This window comes from Oreochromis niloticus, linkage group LG4 (assembly GCF_001858045.2).
Source record: "Oreochromis niloticus isolate F11D_XX linkage group LG4, O_niloticus_UMD_NMBU, whole genome shotgun sequence".
Taxonomy (NCBI): domain Eukaryota; kingdom Metazoa; phylum Chordata; class Actinopteri; order Cichliformes; family Cichlidae; genus Oreochromis; species Oreochromis niloticus.
Genome location: NC_031969.2, coordinates 22653978 through 22672957, shown reverse-complemented (window position 1 = coordinate 22672957; position 18980 = coordinate 22653978). Strand labels below are relative to the sequence as shown.

General features: G+C 37.9%; 1 protein-coding gene and 1 long non-coding RNA gene across 5 annotated transcripts; one reads left to right on the top strand and one right to left on the bottom strand.

Annotated features, from left to right (window-relative positions):
• The first annotated feature begins 4230 nt into the window (after window positions 1-4230).
• LOC102076321 (uncharacterized) lies at window positions 4231-8959 on the top strand. Of its 4 annotated transcripts, none has more exons than XR_002061843.2 (5): window positions 4231-4608; window positions 5954-6681; window positions 7080-7198; window positions 7380-7602; window positions 8649-8959. It is a non-coding gene; the product is annotated as an uncharacterized LOC102076321 (long non-coding RNA). The 4 variants fall into 4 exon arrangements; XR_003219641.1 differs by having other exon boundaries at window positions 7333-7602; XR_001224082.3 differs by lacking the exon at window positions 7080-7198.
• Window positions 8960-10918: 1959 nt separating this feature from the next.
• Window positions 10919-16289, bottom strand: slc25a10a (solute carrier family 25 member 10a). The gene is made up of 12 exons (XM_013269663.3): window positions 16150-16289; window positions 15822-16051; window positions 15169-15288; window positions 14962-15076; window positions 14822-14870; window positions 13416-13457; window positions 13265-13308; window positions 13053-13123; window positions 11899-11991; window positions 11734-11811; window positions 11500-11556; window positions 10919-11392 (listed from the first exon to the last, which is right to left on the bottom strand). The coding sequence occupies exons 2-12, from the start codon at window positions 15909-15911 to the stop codon at window positions 11294-11296; spliced, it is 858 nt and encodes a 285-aa protein (XP_013125117.1). The 5' UTR covers window positions 15912-16051; window positions 16150-16289; the 3' UTR covers window positions 10919-11293.
• Between the last annotated feature and the right edge of the window lie 2691 nt (window positions 16290-18980).

Sequence of the window (18980 nt, the reverse complement as noted above, 5' to 3'; positions counted from 1 at the left end):
GTGAGTCTGCAGTAATCATGCTCTGCTGGCTGCAGCTGATAAGCACCACCAATATTCCAATTCAGGCCCTGTCATATTTCACAAGTGTTATTTTGGGATCATTTACCGGTTCCATTCCTTCCCCTGAGAAATTTTCAACCGAGTACCATAAAATATAAGTAACCCGAGTGATAAGAGAGGCTGATGTTCAGCAGTAACACAATCATACATATCCTCCATTCCAGCCGCTCCTGTATCTGAATGGCTGTCATCAAGAGCCCACAGTGGGAAACGCACCCACAGAGTACATCACATTCCTTCACCTTTTTTGGCTACATCTGTGTGCAACACAAAACAAGGGGCACCTCATTAGTTTAACTACAGTGCTGAATTTCAAACTAAACAGAGCCATAAATCAATCTAATTACAACATTTAACTGCATAAAATAGATATATGTGCACACAAGTTCTTGTAGATTATCGTTTTATAAAAGAAAAGTTTCTTTTGCGAGTGCATCGGTGCACACATCCTCCATTAGAGTAGAATGCCTGCCACATCAAAAATAATCCATAACAGCATGAATTTTTATATTTTTTAAAAACCAAAAATTAAAAACAATTTAAGTAAAAATGAACATGACATATATTCTCTGTGACTGCATCATATGTTAATCTGTTAGATTGTTCATACTGTTATGGATGCATCAATGCACAAGTAGATGCATCTCGAGAATGTGATGGTTACAGCTACTTTATTTAAAGTTTAGTCCAGGGTTTCCCAAACTATGAGTTGAGATTTATTGTTTCCACTAATAAATTACTTATTTATTATTGTATTGTTTGGTGAAGGAATGGAAACTGAACTGTGTGAGTGAAATTTTGGGAAACCTAGCCTAACTAATTTCAAACTGTTAAATCAAAAATTCAAGGTGTGTATTTTGAAATCAATAATAAAAACTTGAACTTTACGTTGTAATTTTAGGATGCTAATCTGAAATTTTGACATATGGATTGGATTTTTTTTTCTAATTAAAACATTTAAAAAATGAAACAAAATTTTAAAAATACATCAATGGATACATAATTCTGCAACAGTAACCGCAGACAAAAGACCATTGAGATGGGATCAAATATAAGAAAACAAGTATTTTACAAAGCTGTCAAAAACTTGTTATCATTTTGTTTTTCATTAGGCAAATGACAAAATGAAATGGTGTAAAAAGAAAATTGTGTAAAAAGAAATTTGAAAATTCATGGATAAAAACTATAATTAAATTTGGGGCATTAAAAATATAATTTTAGTTAAAGAGCTTCCACATACTTATAGAAACTGTCACGGTGTGCTGTGTGCAGGAGGCAGAAGAGGATGCAATTGCAGGACTCACGAGACAGAAGGTTAACTGAAAGCGCAACTTTATTGCTGGAAACACTTCAAGAAATTAACTTTACAAAACAAACCAAAAACCTCAAACATGAATTCAAAACTAAACTGAACTCAAGAAGCTAAAATCTAAGGAACTACGGAGACTAGAAACACAGATGAAAATCCACACAGCAAAATGAGGGTACAACACAATACAGAACAAGTAAAACACAGGCCTTAAATACACACTGGAGCAATCAGTAAATGGGAGACAGAAGGGAAATACAACTGGGAGAAATCAGAGCTAACGAGACAGGGGGAAGTAAAATCAGAAACACTGCACGCAGAACTGGAACTATCTAAAGGAAACAGGAAATATGAAACAATTCACAAAGACGCAGACTTGACACTGAGAAACAGACTGAATGAATATGACACGTGGAACACAGGGAAGGTACAGAAACTGAAAGTAGAACAACAAATAACCTCAAAAGAGTGAAAACCATGAATAACAGTAATCAAGAAATATAAATTAAACACAAAACACTGGGTCACACCCAGAACCATGACAGAAACAAACAAAAATATTTCTGTAATTACAAATACTGTTAATTATGGGCAGCTATGCCATACACCCTATTAGATGATCACTGAATGATCATCTAATAAATTTGTCTTAGGACAAGTCTGAATGAGTCTGTTTAATTGATTCATGCAATTATTGGTAAAGAAGAAATGGTAACTAACCCTGGGTATTTTGTTGTTTGTTTGTTTATTATGTCCAAGCTTTAATATTTAAATGTAAAATAGTAAGGACCTAAGAACTGATCCTATTTTAGCAGAGTTGATTGATGACGTTGGCACACTGTGGACTAAAAGAGGATTCTGGATTCAAACCTGCCCCCGTCTTGACCCTCTCAGAGCTGAGTTTGCATGTTGGCCCATTGCCTCTCCAGGTAGTCCAACTTTCTACCACCATCTAAATTCATGCATGTTAACTGATGACTCTAAATTGGCTGCAGGTGTGAATGTGATAGGGTAAGGACGTCTTTCTGCCTGTGTTGTGATAGACTGGTGATTCATCCAAGGTGTACTCTCCCAATGCATACCTGAATTGGATAAGAGGACAAGAAAATGAATAAATGACTGATAAAGTCCCCTTTGAATGAAACCCTAAAATGATGAGAATAAAACCAAGCTCACATCAGACTTCAACTGACAGCCCATTTTTTAAAGCAGTCGTTTTAATTTAAAGATTGAGGACAATCCAGGAGGTGTAGAGAGACACAGAGAGAGACCGAGATAGGAAATATATCATTTAAAACTCTATTTAGTGCAAGTTGTGGCTTCTGACCTGCTCTAAATCCTGACTGAAATTTCTCAAATAGACCATTGCACTATACAAAGGAACTGATTCTCACTGTGTAATTTCTGCCCTAAAAAGTTTGAGATTTAACTTGAATGCTGACTACAGAGTTTGAGCTAATGGGTTACCACAGAAACAATGCTTTAGTGCAAGAACAAGGCAAAGTCACTAATGGATGCAAAATAATGCCACACTTGAATTATCTGTCACCTGTGCATGGCTTGTTGGAGCTCGCTTTGTCTGCAACCTTTTGACCTGCCACTCTTTGGGCAGAAAAAATTCATTTTCCCATTGATGACAGCTGGATCTGCTAATGACTAACATCCGCCTCCCTCAGGATTGCTTCTTTATCAGAGGCCAAAGTGTGAGCAAAACAATATTCCACTAACTCTGGTCTTCCGCTGTTTAATAGAGGACCCATATTAGGTTTGTAATGTAGTTTGTACCCAAAAGAACATTTTGGCTATAATGCCAGGTGTTATTTCTATCATCTGGAATATGCATTTATAGGTGAATTTTAAATCAAGTTGATTTGACCACGGGGAAAAACATAGACGCAAAGGAAATGAAAGCAACTGTTTCATAACATGGTGACAAAACAATATCTGACTGTTCTTATGTGCTAAGAACTGTCCTCCGGCAAATTCATGCAAAACATAGAACTTTGTCGGAAAAAGGAAGACACTGGGGAAAGTGACTTGTTTTAGAAATCAATTTGAATAAAAGTCAGACCAGTTTAGCACGAACAGGGCTCAAGTGAAGGCAAAACTGCTGTGCTTATTTTCATTTAACCCGTAGCATGTCTCACAGAGATACGTTAGTCTTTTTTAGAGAAATAGAAGCAGGAAGCCAAAAATAAATAAGCTGCTTAGGTTTAACACATTGTGAATTATATATGTAGGGGATGTTACTGAATTAGGCTTTTGGATGCTGTGCCATGCTCCAGTAAAAGTGGAATGATTCAAAAGGAAAATTTGGGAATAGTCTCATCTACATTACTTAAAATATCAATTGTGTTTGCTTATAAGTGGATAACACTTCGGCAGACAACCAATAAAGCAGAGTGTTTTGCATATTATAGGCAGATGTGCTATAAAATGTAGAATATTTCAGTTTAACTATTTAAAAAAAAGAAATGAATTATTTGGCTGACTTTTATCTGTAAAAAATAAATCTTTTGTATGTTTTTGCATTTAGAGAGACTTGCAACTTGATGCAATAGGTGAAGATCTTCAAATTATCCATGCTTACACCAAAAGAGAATGCAGATTTTAAAGTAAAAAATTAAGATTCTAACTCTCTCTACAATTTAATGAATTTCACAATTTGAGCTATTTTATTACACTGCATGTCAATGACAGATAAAGTAAACGTAGGACAGAGTCAGGCTAAAATAAACTCATGTTAGGATTCAGTCACACAGGTCAGCAACCTCTATTAACTAAGGAAAAATATGTATCGACTGGTTGGGAGTGGTTGTTAGAGGTTGCTTGTTGTTGCCAGGTGAAATTGACTACAAAGGGCTACATGGTGTTACACTGAAACCGTCCTTGCAACTGCTTTGCTCACTAGCAGGTTGACACGGTTGGTCCAATAATTTCTATGGAAAATGTCAACATGGCTACAGACACTAACTCCTCACTAAGCAGCAGTGATCCAGTGAAATTGTGAAAATAGCATAACACAAACTGGAAACGATGACCATCAACCAGCAGCCACTTGCCAACTGTTCAGGGAATATATGTTTCCCTAGCAACCAGAGGCTGCAAGGCTATGACCTTAAGTTCTAATAAGCTAACTGGATAATGGACAGGTGGTGAAAATAAGCTTGCTTAGGGGGGAAATGCTTTGTTCCTGCTACCACCACAGGAAAAGAGGGCAGTAATCAGCTCACTATGAAGTAAGTAGCCATTGGTGCCACCTTGGCAGCTTTCAGAAACAACGCTTGAGATTTAAGATCATGCTCCGTTTATCATCAAAAAGGCTTCCACGTGAACGCCAATTTGTTTGTTAACATTTCTTCAATAAGTAGTGATTATGTGATAAAATTAAACGTCACTGGTTTATATTTGCTCTTACATCAACTGCACTGAACTGATCACAGATGGATACCATTATATGACATCTGCAACTGGTTTAAAAACATGACTGCAACGTTGTCTGCGTCATTAATCAGTTGACTTTGATTAAGTTTAAAAGCTTAATTGTGTTAAGGAGCAGGAGCTGCTTTAATTTCCTCCCAAAAGTAAAACAAGTGGGAACTTGATTGATTGTAACACTGTTTGGGGTTTCGTGTAAATATCGGGCATATCTATTTCAAGATATCTAGAAATGAAGATTCTTAAGCTAAAGGAAAGTGTGAGATAGACCTCCTGTGGAGAAACTGCAGATCTAAATGCTTGAACAGTGCTAGCTGTAGCAATCTATCTAAAAGCTAAAGGTAACCGGGTTCATTTTCACGTACTGCTCAGTTATATCGGACTGATAAGCAATAAGATTACTGTGGTCCAGTAATAGCTTGTGCGCGTCTACTGATGTTATTAAGCACTGTGATAAATGAAAAGCTGCTTATTTCAGTCAGTCATTTGGACTGCATAACTTCATGCTATACATATGAAAATGTATTTCTCAAAAATAAAGCAAACACTATATTGGTCTGACTGGGAATATCACCCTTTAATGCTGAATAACATGTCTGTTATTCCACTTTGGATGTGGGGAGTCTATTTAAAAATGGGACCCCCTCAAGTAAAAAGGCTGACGCGCCTTATTAACATAAAAGTTTTCTGAAAACAAAAACAAGAAATTCTGCATAGCTGTTTATCTCTGCTGCCTCAGACTAATGGGCTGTTTTTTCTGCTCTGATTTGAGCTTTTCAGTGAGAACACAACCTGCTGTTTTTCATCATTATCTTTATTACATGTCACTGCCTCTTTTTTTGGCGTCTTTTTTCTGCCACTACCCGTTCAAAAAAAATCATCTTCACAAGTAGATATACACAAATTAAGCTGGGGTACATAGCTTACAAAAACTTTTGCTTTTACGTGGGATGAAATCTGGCTTTACATATATAATTGCCAAGTAAACAATTCTGTGTAATGTTTTGCTTACTTGCCACCTTCTTTTACAATTGACTGATTCTCTGGCCTGCCAGTCACTTTGGTCCTTATATAAGGTTTTTGGTGATTTTCTCCACCCTGGCTTTCGCTCCTGTTTATGTGAATCTCTCTCTTCTGGCTGCAAAGGGCTGCCGGCCGGAGCAGAGAGGGGAGGCATGCAGGCTTAGATCCACAGTCAGACCTCAAGAGAAAAGCCTGGCTCCCACACTCCATCCCACAAACTTTTCCATAATGTGAAACCATCGCTCATTCTCTCAACTCTGTCGTCATTCCAAACCGAGGAGATCAGCGCTGTTACCACCCAGTATGATACTGGCAGCAAATGAGCTTTAAGAAAGGAAGAAAGGCAGATCGCTATTGTCGAATGAAAACCAGGGAAGTGTAATTTTGGTTATTTTTCTATTTAAATATAATTTTGCAGATTTATGGCCCCTCCGTTGCCCACATTCAGTGTCATGAAGCCCATTTCAGAGTGGTTTTGAAGCACCTTCAGCTTTCAGCACTACCTGTCGTGGCCAGCCAGGCGTGGCACAGGTGGTGCCGTGACCCAGTCCAACGCAAGCTGGCAGAAATCCCTCAGACGTAAACAGTGTAGGAAAAATCATCTCCAGCCAAGAACGCAGGGTTGATAAGAGAAGGATTCATTAAGGAAACGCACCAAACTTTGACTCTGGGAGCGGCAGTGAGAGGGGATCTAAATTTTGGTCCTCATTTTTAAATTATAGTGATAATAGTAACAGATTAGCCACTTGAAATTCACCTTAAAATTTTCCAAAAACTAAATCCATGATTTCAGACAAAGGTAGACGAAAGCAGTGTTACAATTTCTGGTTGGTGACGATCAGTATTGCCAGGTAAAGTGACAACTTTTTATCAGCTTTAATATTCTATTAAGAAATCAATTGTAACTCTAAAATAAAATATGCTAACCATCATTTTTAATGCCGATTTTAAATTGTCATTGCTTAAACAAGCATTAAATAGGTCCACCTGATGACTGTGTGTTGAGAAAAAGATAAATCTTGATAATAATGTCTAAAGAATGGTAAGGACAAAAATTATAGTCAATCTGACTCATTCCTCTTTAACTCTTAATTTTAATGGAATAAGCAAGATTTGTGCTTTATTATTAACAAGCTTAGTAATTAAGGTTCATTGAATGAACAGCTCCTTTTGTGCTGGACTGAAATCCTAATCTCGCTGATGTTAGTCTGCACAATGATTTAAAATCTCGTCCTTTTTTCCAATCCAGTCCAGAAGCTGCTGCTGTATTCTACAACGAACCAGGGGTCCAGATGAAAATACTGGATTTAACCATGTCATTTCGCATTTGTATTTTGGAGAAGAAAATTAACAGAGTATAACATTTTTGTACGTATAGGTTTGCTTTTCTTTTATGTCTGCGGTCACACTGCTTAAAAAACATGCTGCGAAATCTAAAGTTTCACAGGCCTGGTGTTTTTCAGTTGCTAAGCTGTTTGGATGATCACTTTGGTAATTGGCAGGTCTTCCCACCTTCACCCTCACTGAAGTCTAACACTGTTGCTTGCAGTGACTGAGCTGACCAGCCTGTGGAAAAACAGAGATCGCCCATGAGAGGAAGAATCTGACGTTTGAAGCAGCTGGCAGCTGAATGCAGAGAAGAAGAACAGAGGACTGTCAACTACCTTGTAAGAGGCCAGGAAAGCTGAGGAAAACTCTGATGGATCAGTAAGATAAAAGGAATGAAGAAACTAGAAAAGCAGGGATTTCCACAGCTGGCAGTGGGATGAAATGTAAATGCGCTTTTTTGGTTTCTTAGATGTTAAAAGACTGTTGAACTGTGACAGTGCGGCTGGTCCAGTGTTAACAGCGGAGGTCTAACAAACTGCAAAGCTCATACGCTTCAGACCAACCTGCCTACTTGGCCATACCAAGTGCATTTAATTTAAATTTCATGCTGTTTAAAGAGTGCAGCCAGACACTTTAATTCAATTCACTTTTATTTATATAGCACCAAGTCACAAAAACAGTTGCCTCAAGGCGCTTTGCACATTATTCCATGCAAATGTCCACTTCAAATTTAATCAAGGCCACATATGAATTACTTGGATGTTTGCTATCTCTCTGGATCTTATCACACACAAAAATGTAATGCAATTAAATTAATCTTTATTGCATTAAATTGTTAACAGCTGCATGCCAGCACTGTGGTGTATGGATATATTCAACCAGAGCAGACATGAGAGACATGAAACCATGCCCGGCTTTAACATGCTTGTTGATTTTTTTTTTTCAACAGATGTTGTGATCCAGAAACTTTTTAAACACGAATAATCTCGAGTTACTTTTTAGTATGATAATAATAATAAACAATTACAGAGAATGAGGTCAGGGTCAATGTTTTCCTTTAAAGGCTGCAGAAGAGTTTTGCAATTTGTCAGCATCTTAAAGACATGACAGCCTAAAACTTTGACTCACAAGTTACAACTTTTTGAGACTGACATCTGGAAAAAACGTGAATTTAAACATGAAATATAATTATCAAGGTTGTATAGTTTGATTTGGGGGTTTCTGCATGGATGCTAACTGAACATTAACTGAAACCTTCTTAATGCTGTTTTGGAAAAGACTTAAACCCCTGTCTGTGCATAAAATATAATAATAAAATATAAAAATGTATATTTTTAAAAAGCCTGTTTGTTCATATATACAGTGAGCATCCTGTCGGGTAAAAATCAAAGATGAAAATGACTTCTCCTCGTGTTGAGATATGAACCCGCAACATCTGGTATAACAATTCACCTCACTGTAAAATCTCAAATTCTGTTTCTGTTGTCAGGACCGTTCCAAAACATTCAGTCTGTCAGTTCTCAGCTTCAAACCAGACTTTGACATCTCTTCCTCGCCCGCATCCAGAAACAAAGGTAAACGGAGAAAGACGAGAAAGCGATATGTGTTTCTGTCCGTGTGTGCATGTGCATCATCATCACCATCATTAGCTGCATCCCCGGTGGATGTCTTCGGGCGCAGCGGTCAGTCTGTAGTCTACCAGCGATAGAGTGCCTGATAAAGAGAAAACGTCAAGCACAAACTGGCGTCTGAGGCTTCAGAGTGATGGAGGGCAGAAAATGCCACAAAAAATGAATAATTTCTAAATGAATCAGTTTATAAAAATAATACAAGTGTAATAAATCAGAGCATTCAATTTAATTAAAAGTCTGACAGAAATAGATCATGTTTTATTAATAATCTTCCCTATTTATTTATTTATATTTAATTTTCCACTTTTTTGCCCCATAACAGTTGAGATAAGAGGAAGAAGACAGATGGATGAATGGATAATCGATTGATTGTCTTTATTATTCTCTTTGAATTTTATATTTAGCATTTTTCTTCATGCAAATCAATCAGGAGGCTCAACATCCAAGAGAAATGCTTGCTTCTAGAGACCTGAGGCAGCTGGCTAAGCTATCTATCTAAAACTTATACAGCTGCTCAGTACTGTTTGCAAGCAAATAAATTAATACTGAAATACATTAATACATTAATATTATAAAAGAAAAAAGTGTCATATTTTATAAATGAACATCTACACTTCTATTTAATAATCCCTTTAATTTTGACTGTCTGACTCTTCCATACACAGCAAAGTAAATCTGGATATACACTAAAAAAGGAAGCAGATGTACTCTTCTTATGCAGTGCATTATCTATCATTACTGGCCTATGTCATCAAGCTGCTCTTTCGTCAAGCACCATGACAACCGCACATAATAACCGGCTCACCATTAGATGACTTTTTGCACAGTTTTAACGGGGTCGTGTAACCTGTGCATCAGTTAGGAATAAGCAATTTGAAACTCAAGCTTTAACCACAAAAAATAAATAACTAAAATTTTCATTAAAAAGAGCTGATTTGTTTCACTTACGCATTAATCTCATGGTGATATCAGTGACTTAGCGAGCTGGACTTCTTAAGGAAAGTTTATCTGATTTTTGTTTGACTATACATCATGGAAAAGGCATCAAGCGTGGAGCTGTTGGATCCCGAAGACAAGAATCATCACTCAAATTCTGACACTGATACAGGCAGTGAGTAAACCATAGGACATGGAAAAGATATCAGTTTGTCTTGTAAAGCTGAGCATGATGGATTGTGCATCGCTGTACAATATAATACTCAGGAAAATAATACCTGGAACGATATTAAATAACATGAACCCACAAACCCACATACAGCTGCTGAACCATGGCACACAACTTTTTTTCTCTCGGTCTTTTTTTAAGCAGAAATTGTGTCTTCACACGAATCCGTCGGCCTCCTGGTTTAAAAAGCTGCTGAGTGTCTAATGAAAGCACGGTCTTAATGAATTCAAGTGCATCTAACTGTCTAAGAGTCTAGTACCAGCTGAAGCAGCCAGGTTAAGTATTCCTTTTTAAAAGAGGCCTGACAGGATGTCTGATGTGTCCAGCAATAACTGCGCTCATGCGGTGAGAGAAGTAAATAAAGAGACAAATTACTGACGAGGGAGTGTCTCACAAGCTTGTTTTCATAATTGAATCAGCCTTGTTTTCTTTTCCATAAAGCCCATCATTTATTTTCTCACTATATTCTCAATCCTGACTAATGAAAATGAGAAAAAGTAACGTTTCTGCCACAAATTTCCTTTCTAATCATTTTCTCCAACAAATCCCACTATGGATCCAAGGGGCCTCTTCCATCAGCTGACATAGCACAAGAGGCAGGGTCCAGTCCATCACAGGCGCTCACAATGTAGAATCACCAATTAACCTAGCATGCCTGTTTTTTCACTGTGGCAGGAAATCAGCGGCGGAATAGGGAAAAACATGCAAACTCTGCACAGGCAGTGGAGAAAGTGCTAACCACTGCACTACTGTCCCGCCCTCACATTCTTTCCATAATATGAAAATAAACAGTCTTGTCTTGAACCAAATCCGTTGACAATCTGCATAATTACAAATACACTTTATATAAATATATTGGCAGGCTGTTTTTCAGTGTAACACTGTCCCCCAGAGGGCAGTGGAGGTTTTGTAGCGTGAAGATTAATTTGTCAGGTTCAGGATATTCATTCAAGAGACAGTTTTGAATTTAATGGAAATCCATTTATTACTTTATTAGCCTTATATAACCTTAGGTGATATTTATAGTTGCACAGTTCATGACAAGTGAAGTACCACAGTGGTGAATGTAAATAATTTAAATCGTCTCTGTTTTTAAGAAACACCACGTTTCGTCACCACGTTTTTGTCTGGAGCTTTGGATGTTATTATTACACAAGTTGTTTTGATTATGTGTTAAGGATGGAAAAACGTAGCATGAAGATTTTCTTTCCGTCTCAGACTTTTGAGGGTTCCACTCAACCCCAGCTCAGTTTGTCGAGATCAACCTGTGCAGCATGGAGGGCCATTAAAATCCTGAAGGAATAGCCGTGGCCGTAGGATAACCTCCTTATGGCACCGTCAGGTAACGACCATCTCACCAAAATGCTGCTTCAGCTGCTCGAGGAATATGAAGGTTAAGACTGTGTGAGGGATGAGGCAATCTGCAGGAACAAGACCCTGGACACAAATCAAAGCACTATTTCAGTGCCTTAATACTCTGTAGGTTACTACAGCACATAATTAGAAAGAGCTGTGTAAAGCATCTGCGTGAATGTGACATCCACCTTGTAGAACGCATTCGGCCCCAGCTTTGCTGTTTCTGTTAAGCAGTGAGACACGCTCTGCAACAAGGAGACAAAACACACAAGAGACATGCCAAGCTGTGTCATTTTCCCCATAACCAATGAATAAAACATACATAGCATCAGAGTGATGAGGGCGGGGGAAGTCAGAGACCTAAATAAGCCAAACTCTCCTGCAAAACCAGATAACAGGAAAAGTCATTTTAAGACACTCACCCCATACTGAACTTCTGAATTCATTAATCTTGTTTTAACAACATCCAGCGGTTGACAGAGGATTGTAGCAGAGCCACCCTGCGCAAAAAAGAAGAACAGAGGGCTTATTTCAGAAAATCATGAGATGTTTTTCTTGCTATGCTGTGACAGACATGAGTCACTTACTGCAAACACACTCGCCAGGAAGTGAGTGAGAATGTTGTCAGTCAGGTAACCAGTAGCCAGAACCAACTCTTTGGACTGGTCGTAGCAGGCGAGCTGCAGGAGCAAAACACACATGTGCTGCGTTAGTTGGCTCGCTTGTCTGTGATGCAGCAGGCAACTGAAAATGTTACTCATCAGCGACAAAACAAAAAGTCATATATGGCTTTCTGTTTTGTTTCTTTATTTTTTAAAGAAGCATATAATTTCCAAGAAAATGCTTTTTAAAAAATATCAGTCAAATAGACCTAAAACCCAAAATGTAGTTTTGGTTTAAATGCTGCAGGCTGATCTGTGTCCTTCCTGCCACAGAACAAGAGCAAACTACACAGTGGATATACAGTTGTGGTCAAACGTTCATGGCTACTCATCATGGGCATAAATGTCATGGTAATTTAGGGCTTTTAATGATTTCTTTGAAGTTTTCTTTCTCCGGGGGGAATGATTGTGTATAGATCTTTAAAGACGTTAAAAAACAAGAATTGGATGCACAAGTTTTAATTTATTTAGGATTTTCTCCAATCCATGCAGGGTCCAAAGTATACACACAGGCTCAAACATCTACACACACTCGCTTAAATCTTAATAAGTGATGCTCAAGGCCCTACAATGTTTTAACTAACTTAACAACACCAAGGCCTGTTAACATCTCGTTAGTGATCATGATTGTCTCCAACTGGTAGTTTCTCTTTGCCAGAGAAAAAGGAATTTCTTTGACAGCACTTATTGGACTGAGCAGTATTCAGAATTTTGGCATTTTGCATGATAATTACATGCACTATAATTTTTAGGATTATACTGACCGATTTTAAAATTTAAAAAATACCAACATTTAAATGTATAGATTTTTTGAACTGAACTTTATGTGTAGCCTCTAAAATATATTTCCCTATTCCCTATTTCCCGTTTAGAAAAACTGAATAAACACAGTTTAATCAGCTGACTATCTGCATATTTCGCCATTACAGATTTATTTATGGCAATTATTGTCGGGCATGAAAATTATAACATTAAGGCTATTATGGTTCTGTCTTACAGTTTGCTGTTACTGCTCAAAAATTCACAGTTTTACTACATTTGCAGTTACTGCTGTCTTGTAGGGCAGTTTATGACTTTACCTGTCCAACAGACACCAATGCACCTCTAGAAGAAGCCATTGAAGCACCTGAGAACAGTTTCCTCAGCCCCTCTAAAAAGCACATTTCAGAAGGAAAGAAATCTTTAGTCAGTATTTGTTCTCTTGAGTTTAAGGATTGTGGATTTTAAACTTGTGACAGAACATACAAAGGAAATAAAAATAAAGCTCTATGGAAGCTTTTATGGACTTTACCTTCCTTACAGACACGTAAGAGCCCATCAAACACATGAGCATAACTGTAAAAAGGGAAAAAACTGTCTTACAATATGGTTATTTGGATGAAAAGAACTATAATTGTCTGTAATTATGATTCGGGATGTATTCCCATTTTTCGTGCACTTACTTTCTTCTGAACTCTGCTGCCATCTTGACATCATTCTGCATTCTGTAAAGATGAGAGATTATAAAGCCAGTTGTCTGTCAGCACGTGTAACCTTAACACTGATTGTCATGCCTCTGCACTCTGGGAAAATTGACCATCTAAAATTGGAAGGCTTTTGTGCCACCACAACTCTTCTTCTCTTTCTTCTGTAGTTGGTACTTTTCCCAGCTGTCTTTCTTTCACTTCACAACATTTCTGCAGGTACCTACTTTGGATGTTATGTTAAAAAACCCATTAACTTGTGTTTAGAAATATATATTCACTTGTTAGATAGTACCATGTTTGACCACTTTTGCATTCAGAACTGCCTCAATTCTTCATGGCACAGATTCAACAAGGAGCTGGAAAAATTGCTCTGAGATTTCGGTCCACGTTGACAAGATAGCGTCATGTCCGATGCTGCAGATTTGTCAGCTGCACATCTATGATCTGCATCTCCTGTTCCACCACATCCCTTATGAGCCCTGGAGGCCTTTTTGATACAGTACGTGCTGGACATTCAGGTTGCATGTGGCATTTAAATGATGCTCAGCTGGTAATAAGGATCCCAACGTTTGCACCACAAGCAGCAGCATGATGATACCAGGATGAATCAATGTTTTCCTGTTGTTTATGCCAATTCTGACCCTACTATCCAAATGTCAAAGCGGAAAAAGTCATCAGACTAGACATTTTTCCAACCTTCTGTTGCCCATTTTTTTCTTTTATTTATTTTCAATTTTCATAACAATCTAAACACAAAATAGCATACACTGGACATGGTTACATCTGTGCAATCAGTAAGGAGAAATACAAAAACAGAAAAGTACCCAAGTACTAAGAACAAAATAAATAAGGGGTTGTGTAAAACTTGTGTACCTAATAAAGTGGTCGGTGTTCATGTATCCTTTGTTACTTTTAGGTATTTTTCTTTTTCTATTGTTGTTTGTTTTTTTGGTGATCAAGCGCTCACACAAATGTACGGTGGACAGAAACCACAAAACTGCAAAAGTTAAAAACAAATACATTTTTAAAATGCTCAAGATAATAAAACAGCCACTTAAATGGACCAGAAGAAAGTAAAAATAAATGTAGGTTTTTATTTGTAATATGTTTCATGATTCAGTTTTAATTTAATTTAATCTTCATTTAAATGTATATTAAATATTCATAGAATTATTATAACTATTAAAGCATTATGACAACAAAATTAATCACTTTTATCTCACGGCTGGAATGACAGCGAATTTAGACCTTAAACAACAATGTAGTGGATGCACTGAACTATAAAATACAAACTATGACTTTTATCTGGTGAACCACAAAAATACATTAGATTCTATACGTGAAGTGCAAACAGATACAAAGACATAAACACTGTATCTCACCGGACATTCACCAGGTCAGTTGGGGTTCCAATGAAACCACCTGTAAAACCTGATGAAGGAAAAACATCTTCAAATAAAATTTTCAGTATAAAATGAAACAACATCTTTAAATAAAATTTAAGGTATTTTGCACCATTTACCTCCAAAGGCACCCAGGAGGACTTTCTGGTGGAAAGGCATAGGACCTTTGTTTTTTCTCTTCATCTTATCCCTGACGGTCTCGTAAATGGCAAATCGTGACAAAGAATATGTCATCTGGACAAATGAATAAATAAAAACAGCTATGTCAAAGAGAGGAAGCGTGTACAGCTGATAAAGATTTTATGGAAATGAGTGTTGTTTTTGACCTGCCGGCAGAGGGAAGCAGTGAGCCCGCTGTAGAGAGCCAGAAAACCCTCTCTTCTCACTACATTAAGAGTCATCCCAATCATCCTCATCCTCACTTCCTGCTGTGTTTGCAAGTGGACCTGGAAGTAATAAGAACCAGTGGCACTTTTAGTGAGAATTGGCCTTAGAGATATGTAAAGTTCCTGTCTTTAAAACTGTTAATATCTAGTCTGAAAATATATCTCACGCTCTAATATTACCAGCACCATTCAGTCAGTATCCTAAATTAAAGAAAACCAATGCAATAAGTGCATAATAGCTGCAAGAAATGCAAAACTGTGCCACTAAACATACACTACAAATGTTACTATCATTTAAAGCACCTTAATGAATCAAAGCAAGCCTAATGATTGCCATAATAAAGGCAATTTGGCTGCATAATAGTCTCGTCAGCCTAGTGAAATTCTAAGAAACTGCTAAAATGAATATTGCCACAACACATTATTCCAAATTTTATCATCAGCAGGTAAATAGAAAACCAAAATAGCCCAGAGCCACGATGAAAAAACATCTCAGACACATCAGTGAGGCCTACCTGGATCTATTTTGTCTCTGCTGAATGGAAGGATTGTGCTCTGGTGTTAATTCAAATTCAATAAGCTCTATAATTTACCTTTATCAAATCCAGTGGATGGGTTACACAGGCTGCTGCACTGGACGAGACTCCACCAAAATACCAACGAGAGACGCGGTTCTCCTGCATGCTGTCAGTGAGGCAAGCTCCAGAGGGGGAAAAAGCCAAAGGGTCGACTTCTCAGAGGCTCAAAGGACAACTTTGCCCGAGGGTGCTCTTTTCATCTTTTTTCCCCTCAGCACTTCTGGTGATGCGTGGCCACAACTCATCTTAAAAGTCAACAGGAGTCATCTCAATGTAAATCTGTATTTTGGTTTCTTTTGAAGCAGTGGACAGACAAATATAATGAGTGTGCCTCCGTACTTACTCCATGTTTGTGTGCCAAGAAGAAGAGGGGTGCAGCTGGTTCATGGGAGAAAGTGTACGTGACCAATATAAAAATAGTAAGCGGGCTTGACCGCTGCTGTAGTTTTGAAATTGTGGCATGCCGACACACCGACACACCGACATGGAGCAAAGGTCTCGAAGTTTAAACAAATATTTGTCAAGGATAGATTTTTCTAATTATAGCATTCAGACTCCAGGTCATACGCACAAAAGGTTACAAGGTTACAACATTTTGAACAATGGGTCAGTGATGCACAGCAACATTATTATTTTTATACTTTTCTGAAAGTTTCTACAGCTAATGCAACCGTTTGGGTTGTTGAACATGACATGATTTTAAATGAGTGTTATGAATGAGCAGCCTGGCACAGCAGCACGCGGGCTGACTCAGAGGGAGGGCACTCATGACAGATGATACAAACAGCAACTGGATACCCACTCCAAGTCGGAGCAAAGGTAAGATGTGAGCAGACACAGGCAGGCATGGGTAATGACAGCTAGCAATAGTTAGGACTGAGATTTAGGTTTCTGTCCCATGCTTTAACATTAGTTGTTGCTGGCCTCTTTCAGAGAGCTGTGTTTGGTCAAACTGGGGGTGGTTGCAATTTGGCCTGCCGTCTGTGAAATAAATGAGATGGGCAAAACGATAACTGCAAGGTCCAGAATAAAAATAAAGAAGAACAGGCTTAATCTTCATGTTGATAGGATTTATTGCAGGGCTGCTCCATTATTTTCTGCTGGCTGTAGCTACACCGGTAACTGAGGTTGCAATCAAGTCAGACTGCAGACATTAATCTACTGCACATGAATCCAAATCTTTAAGGTTACACTGAGATTAAATAACAAGAACCAACTAGGAGTTAGGTCTGTATGGTTGTTATATTGCATTGATGCTGGAGGTTGCAGTTGGTGGACCGTAGGCTGACATTAGTCACTTGAAGTGTAGGAGACTGACCTCTGCTTTATGGTAAATTGCTGCATTAAATTGTGTACAGCTGGATTTTGTTTTTATCATGAAGTGCGTTAAAACGAAACCTGTGACTGATTTAATGTGGTGACTTCCTTCAGCAGTCCAGGCCAGACTTGCAATGCTATGACCCAGCCAGAAGCCATCATCACTAACACAGCAGAGTATCATTTTCATTCTCCAGGACAATTTTCTACAACTCTCATCAGGACTAAAGGGTTTTTTCCCCCCTCACTGTAGGAAAACTGGATGACAAGCCATTTCTTTTACATGTTCTTCACAGAGTTTTTAATCACTTATGTTGCATTGCTCTTTCTCATGTTTCATCTGTACACATCTGTCTTCATTCTTCCTGCTCTCCATCTGTGCTTTGCATTTGTTCTTGTGACAGATGTAAAAACAGACTGTTTTCTCTCCGAGGAGATTTAGATGTGTCACAATAGATTAAGTCCGGGTGGTGATATAAAAACTAAACATGTTAAATGATCAAAGCACTAAAATTTACAGTCAGGTTTAGCCTTAAAAAAAAAACAACTAAAAGCAAAACTCCATGTTTTGGCACATATACCTTAATCATGGAATGAAACAGAGTTAATGAAATCACTCAATCCTTCTACTTTCCAGTGGTGTTTCACCATTGGGGATTTCCCATTAATGGTATTCCCCCAATGATAAGCTTCCAACCAGGATCAAAGTGGAATATTCCACCAGTGAAAAGATATAAGAGCAATCTTCAACACCTGGACAGATACAGGAGCCCAAAAGGATCAATAAGCCCAGAATATTCACCAATCCAACAGGAGTGAAATACTCCGTTTATTCCCAGCACTCTGTGTGCTAAAACACGTCAGTTCCCAAGTCCTGAATCCTTCCTGATGCTTCAGTCATAAAGTTACTGAGACTACATGATTAAAACAACGAGCCAACATATCTGCTGTGAAAAAAGCACTATAAAAAACTGTTATATTAGCATTATACTGCCATGATAGCAGGTGGGAAATTGAACCCCTTTAATATTCTCTACATACTTCTTGACATGCACATCCTTGCACCCTCTAGTGTTCATAAGTACAAAGCACCTGACTCCTCACCTTCTCCTATAATTATAATTAATCAGATATTGTTTATTTTTATATTCTTCAGTTTTTTACAGTCAGCAGTCTGCATGTGATTTTGTGCAGGGTTAGCAGTTTATGGTCCTTATGTGAACCCTTTGAAGAGACAGATTCTGCAAGAGGAAAAGAAATCCAACACTAGTTTTAAAATAACTGTGTATAATTTTTCTTCTTTACATGCTGACTGTTGCAACTACAGACCAACTTTAACATACTTTTAAAAAAGTCGGTGTTTTTCCAAGTAGTTGCAGACAAAATAAGATTGTCTACCTACAGCAACTCAATGCATTTAGGCATGTAGACATAAAACGGGCAGAATGGGAAGCAGATTTAAAGGACTTTGAATGTGACATAGTTCGTATTGACAGCTGGGCTGGACTGAGTACTTAACTGCTGATCTGCTGGGGTTTTTCACATGAACATCTCTAAGGTCTCTTCTGACATCTCAGTGTGAGATGTCAGAAGAGAATGAGCAGTTTCCTTTCATCTGATAGAGCAGCAACAATAATTTGAATAACCACTTGTTACAACCAAGGTATGCAGAAGAGCATCTGTGAACAAATCAGACCTTGATGCACATGGGTTACAGCACAAGACCACACTGGTCGCCACTTATGCCAGATAAGAGCAGGAAACTAAAAGTAGAGTTTGCACGGACTCATGAAAACTGTTATTTGTTCCGAAGGCAAAAGGGGTTCAGAGAAAGGTATACCTAATTAAGTGTTCAGT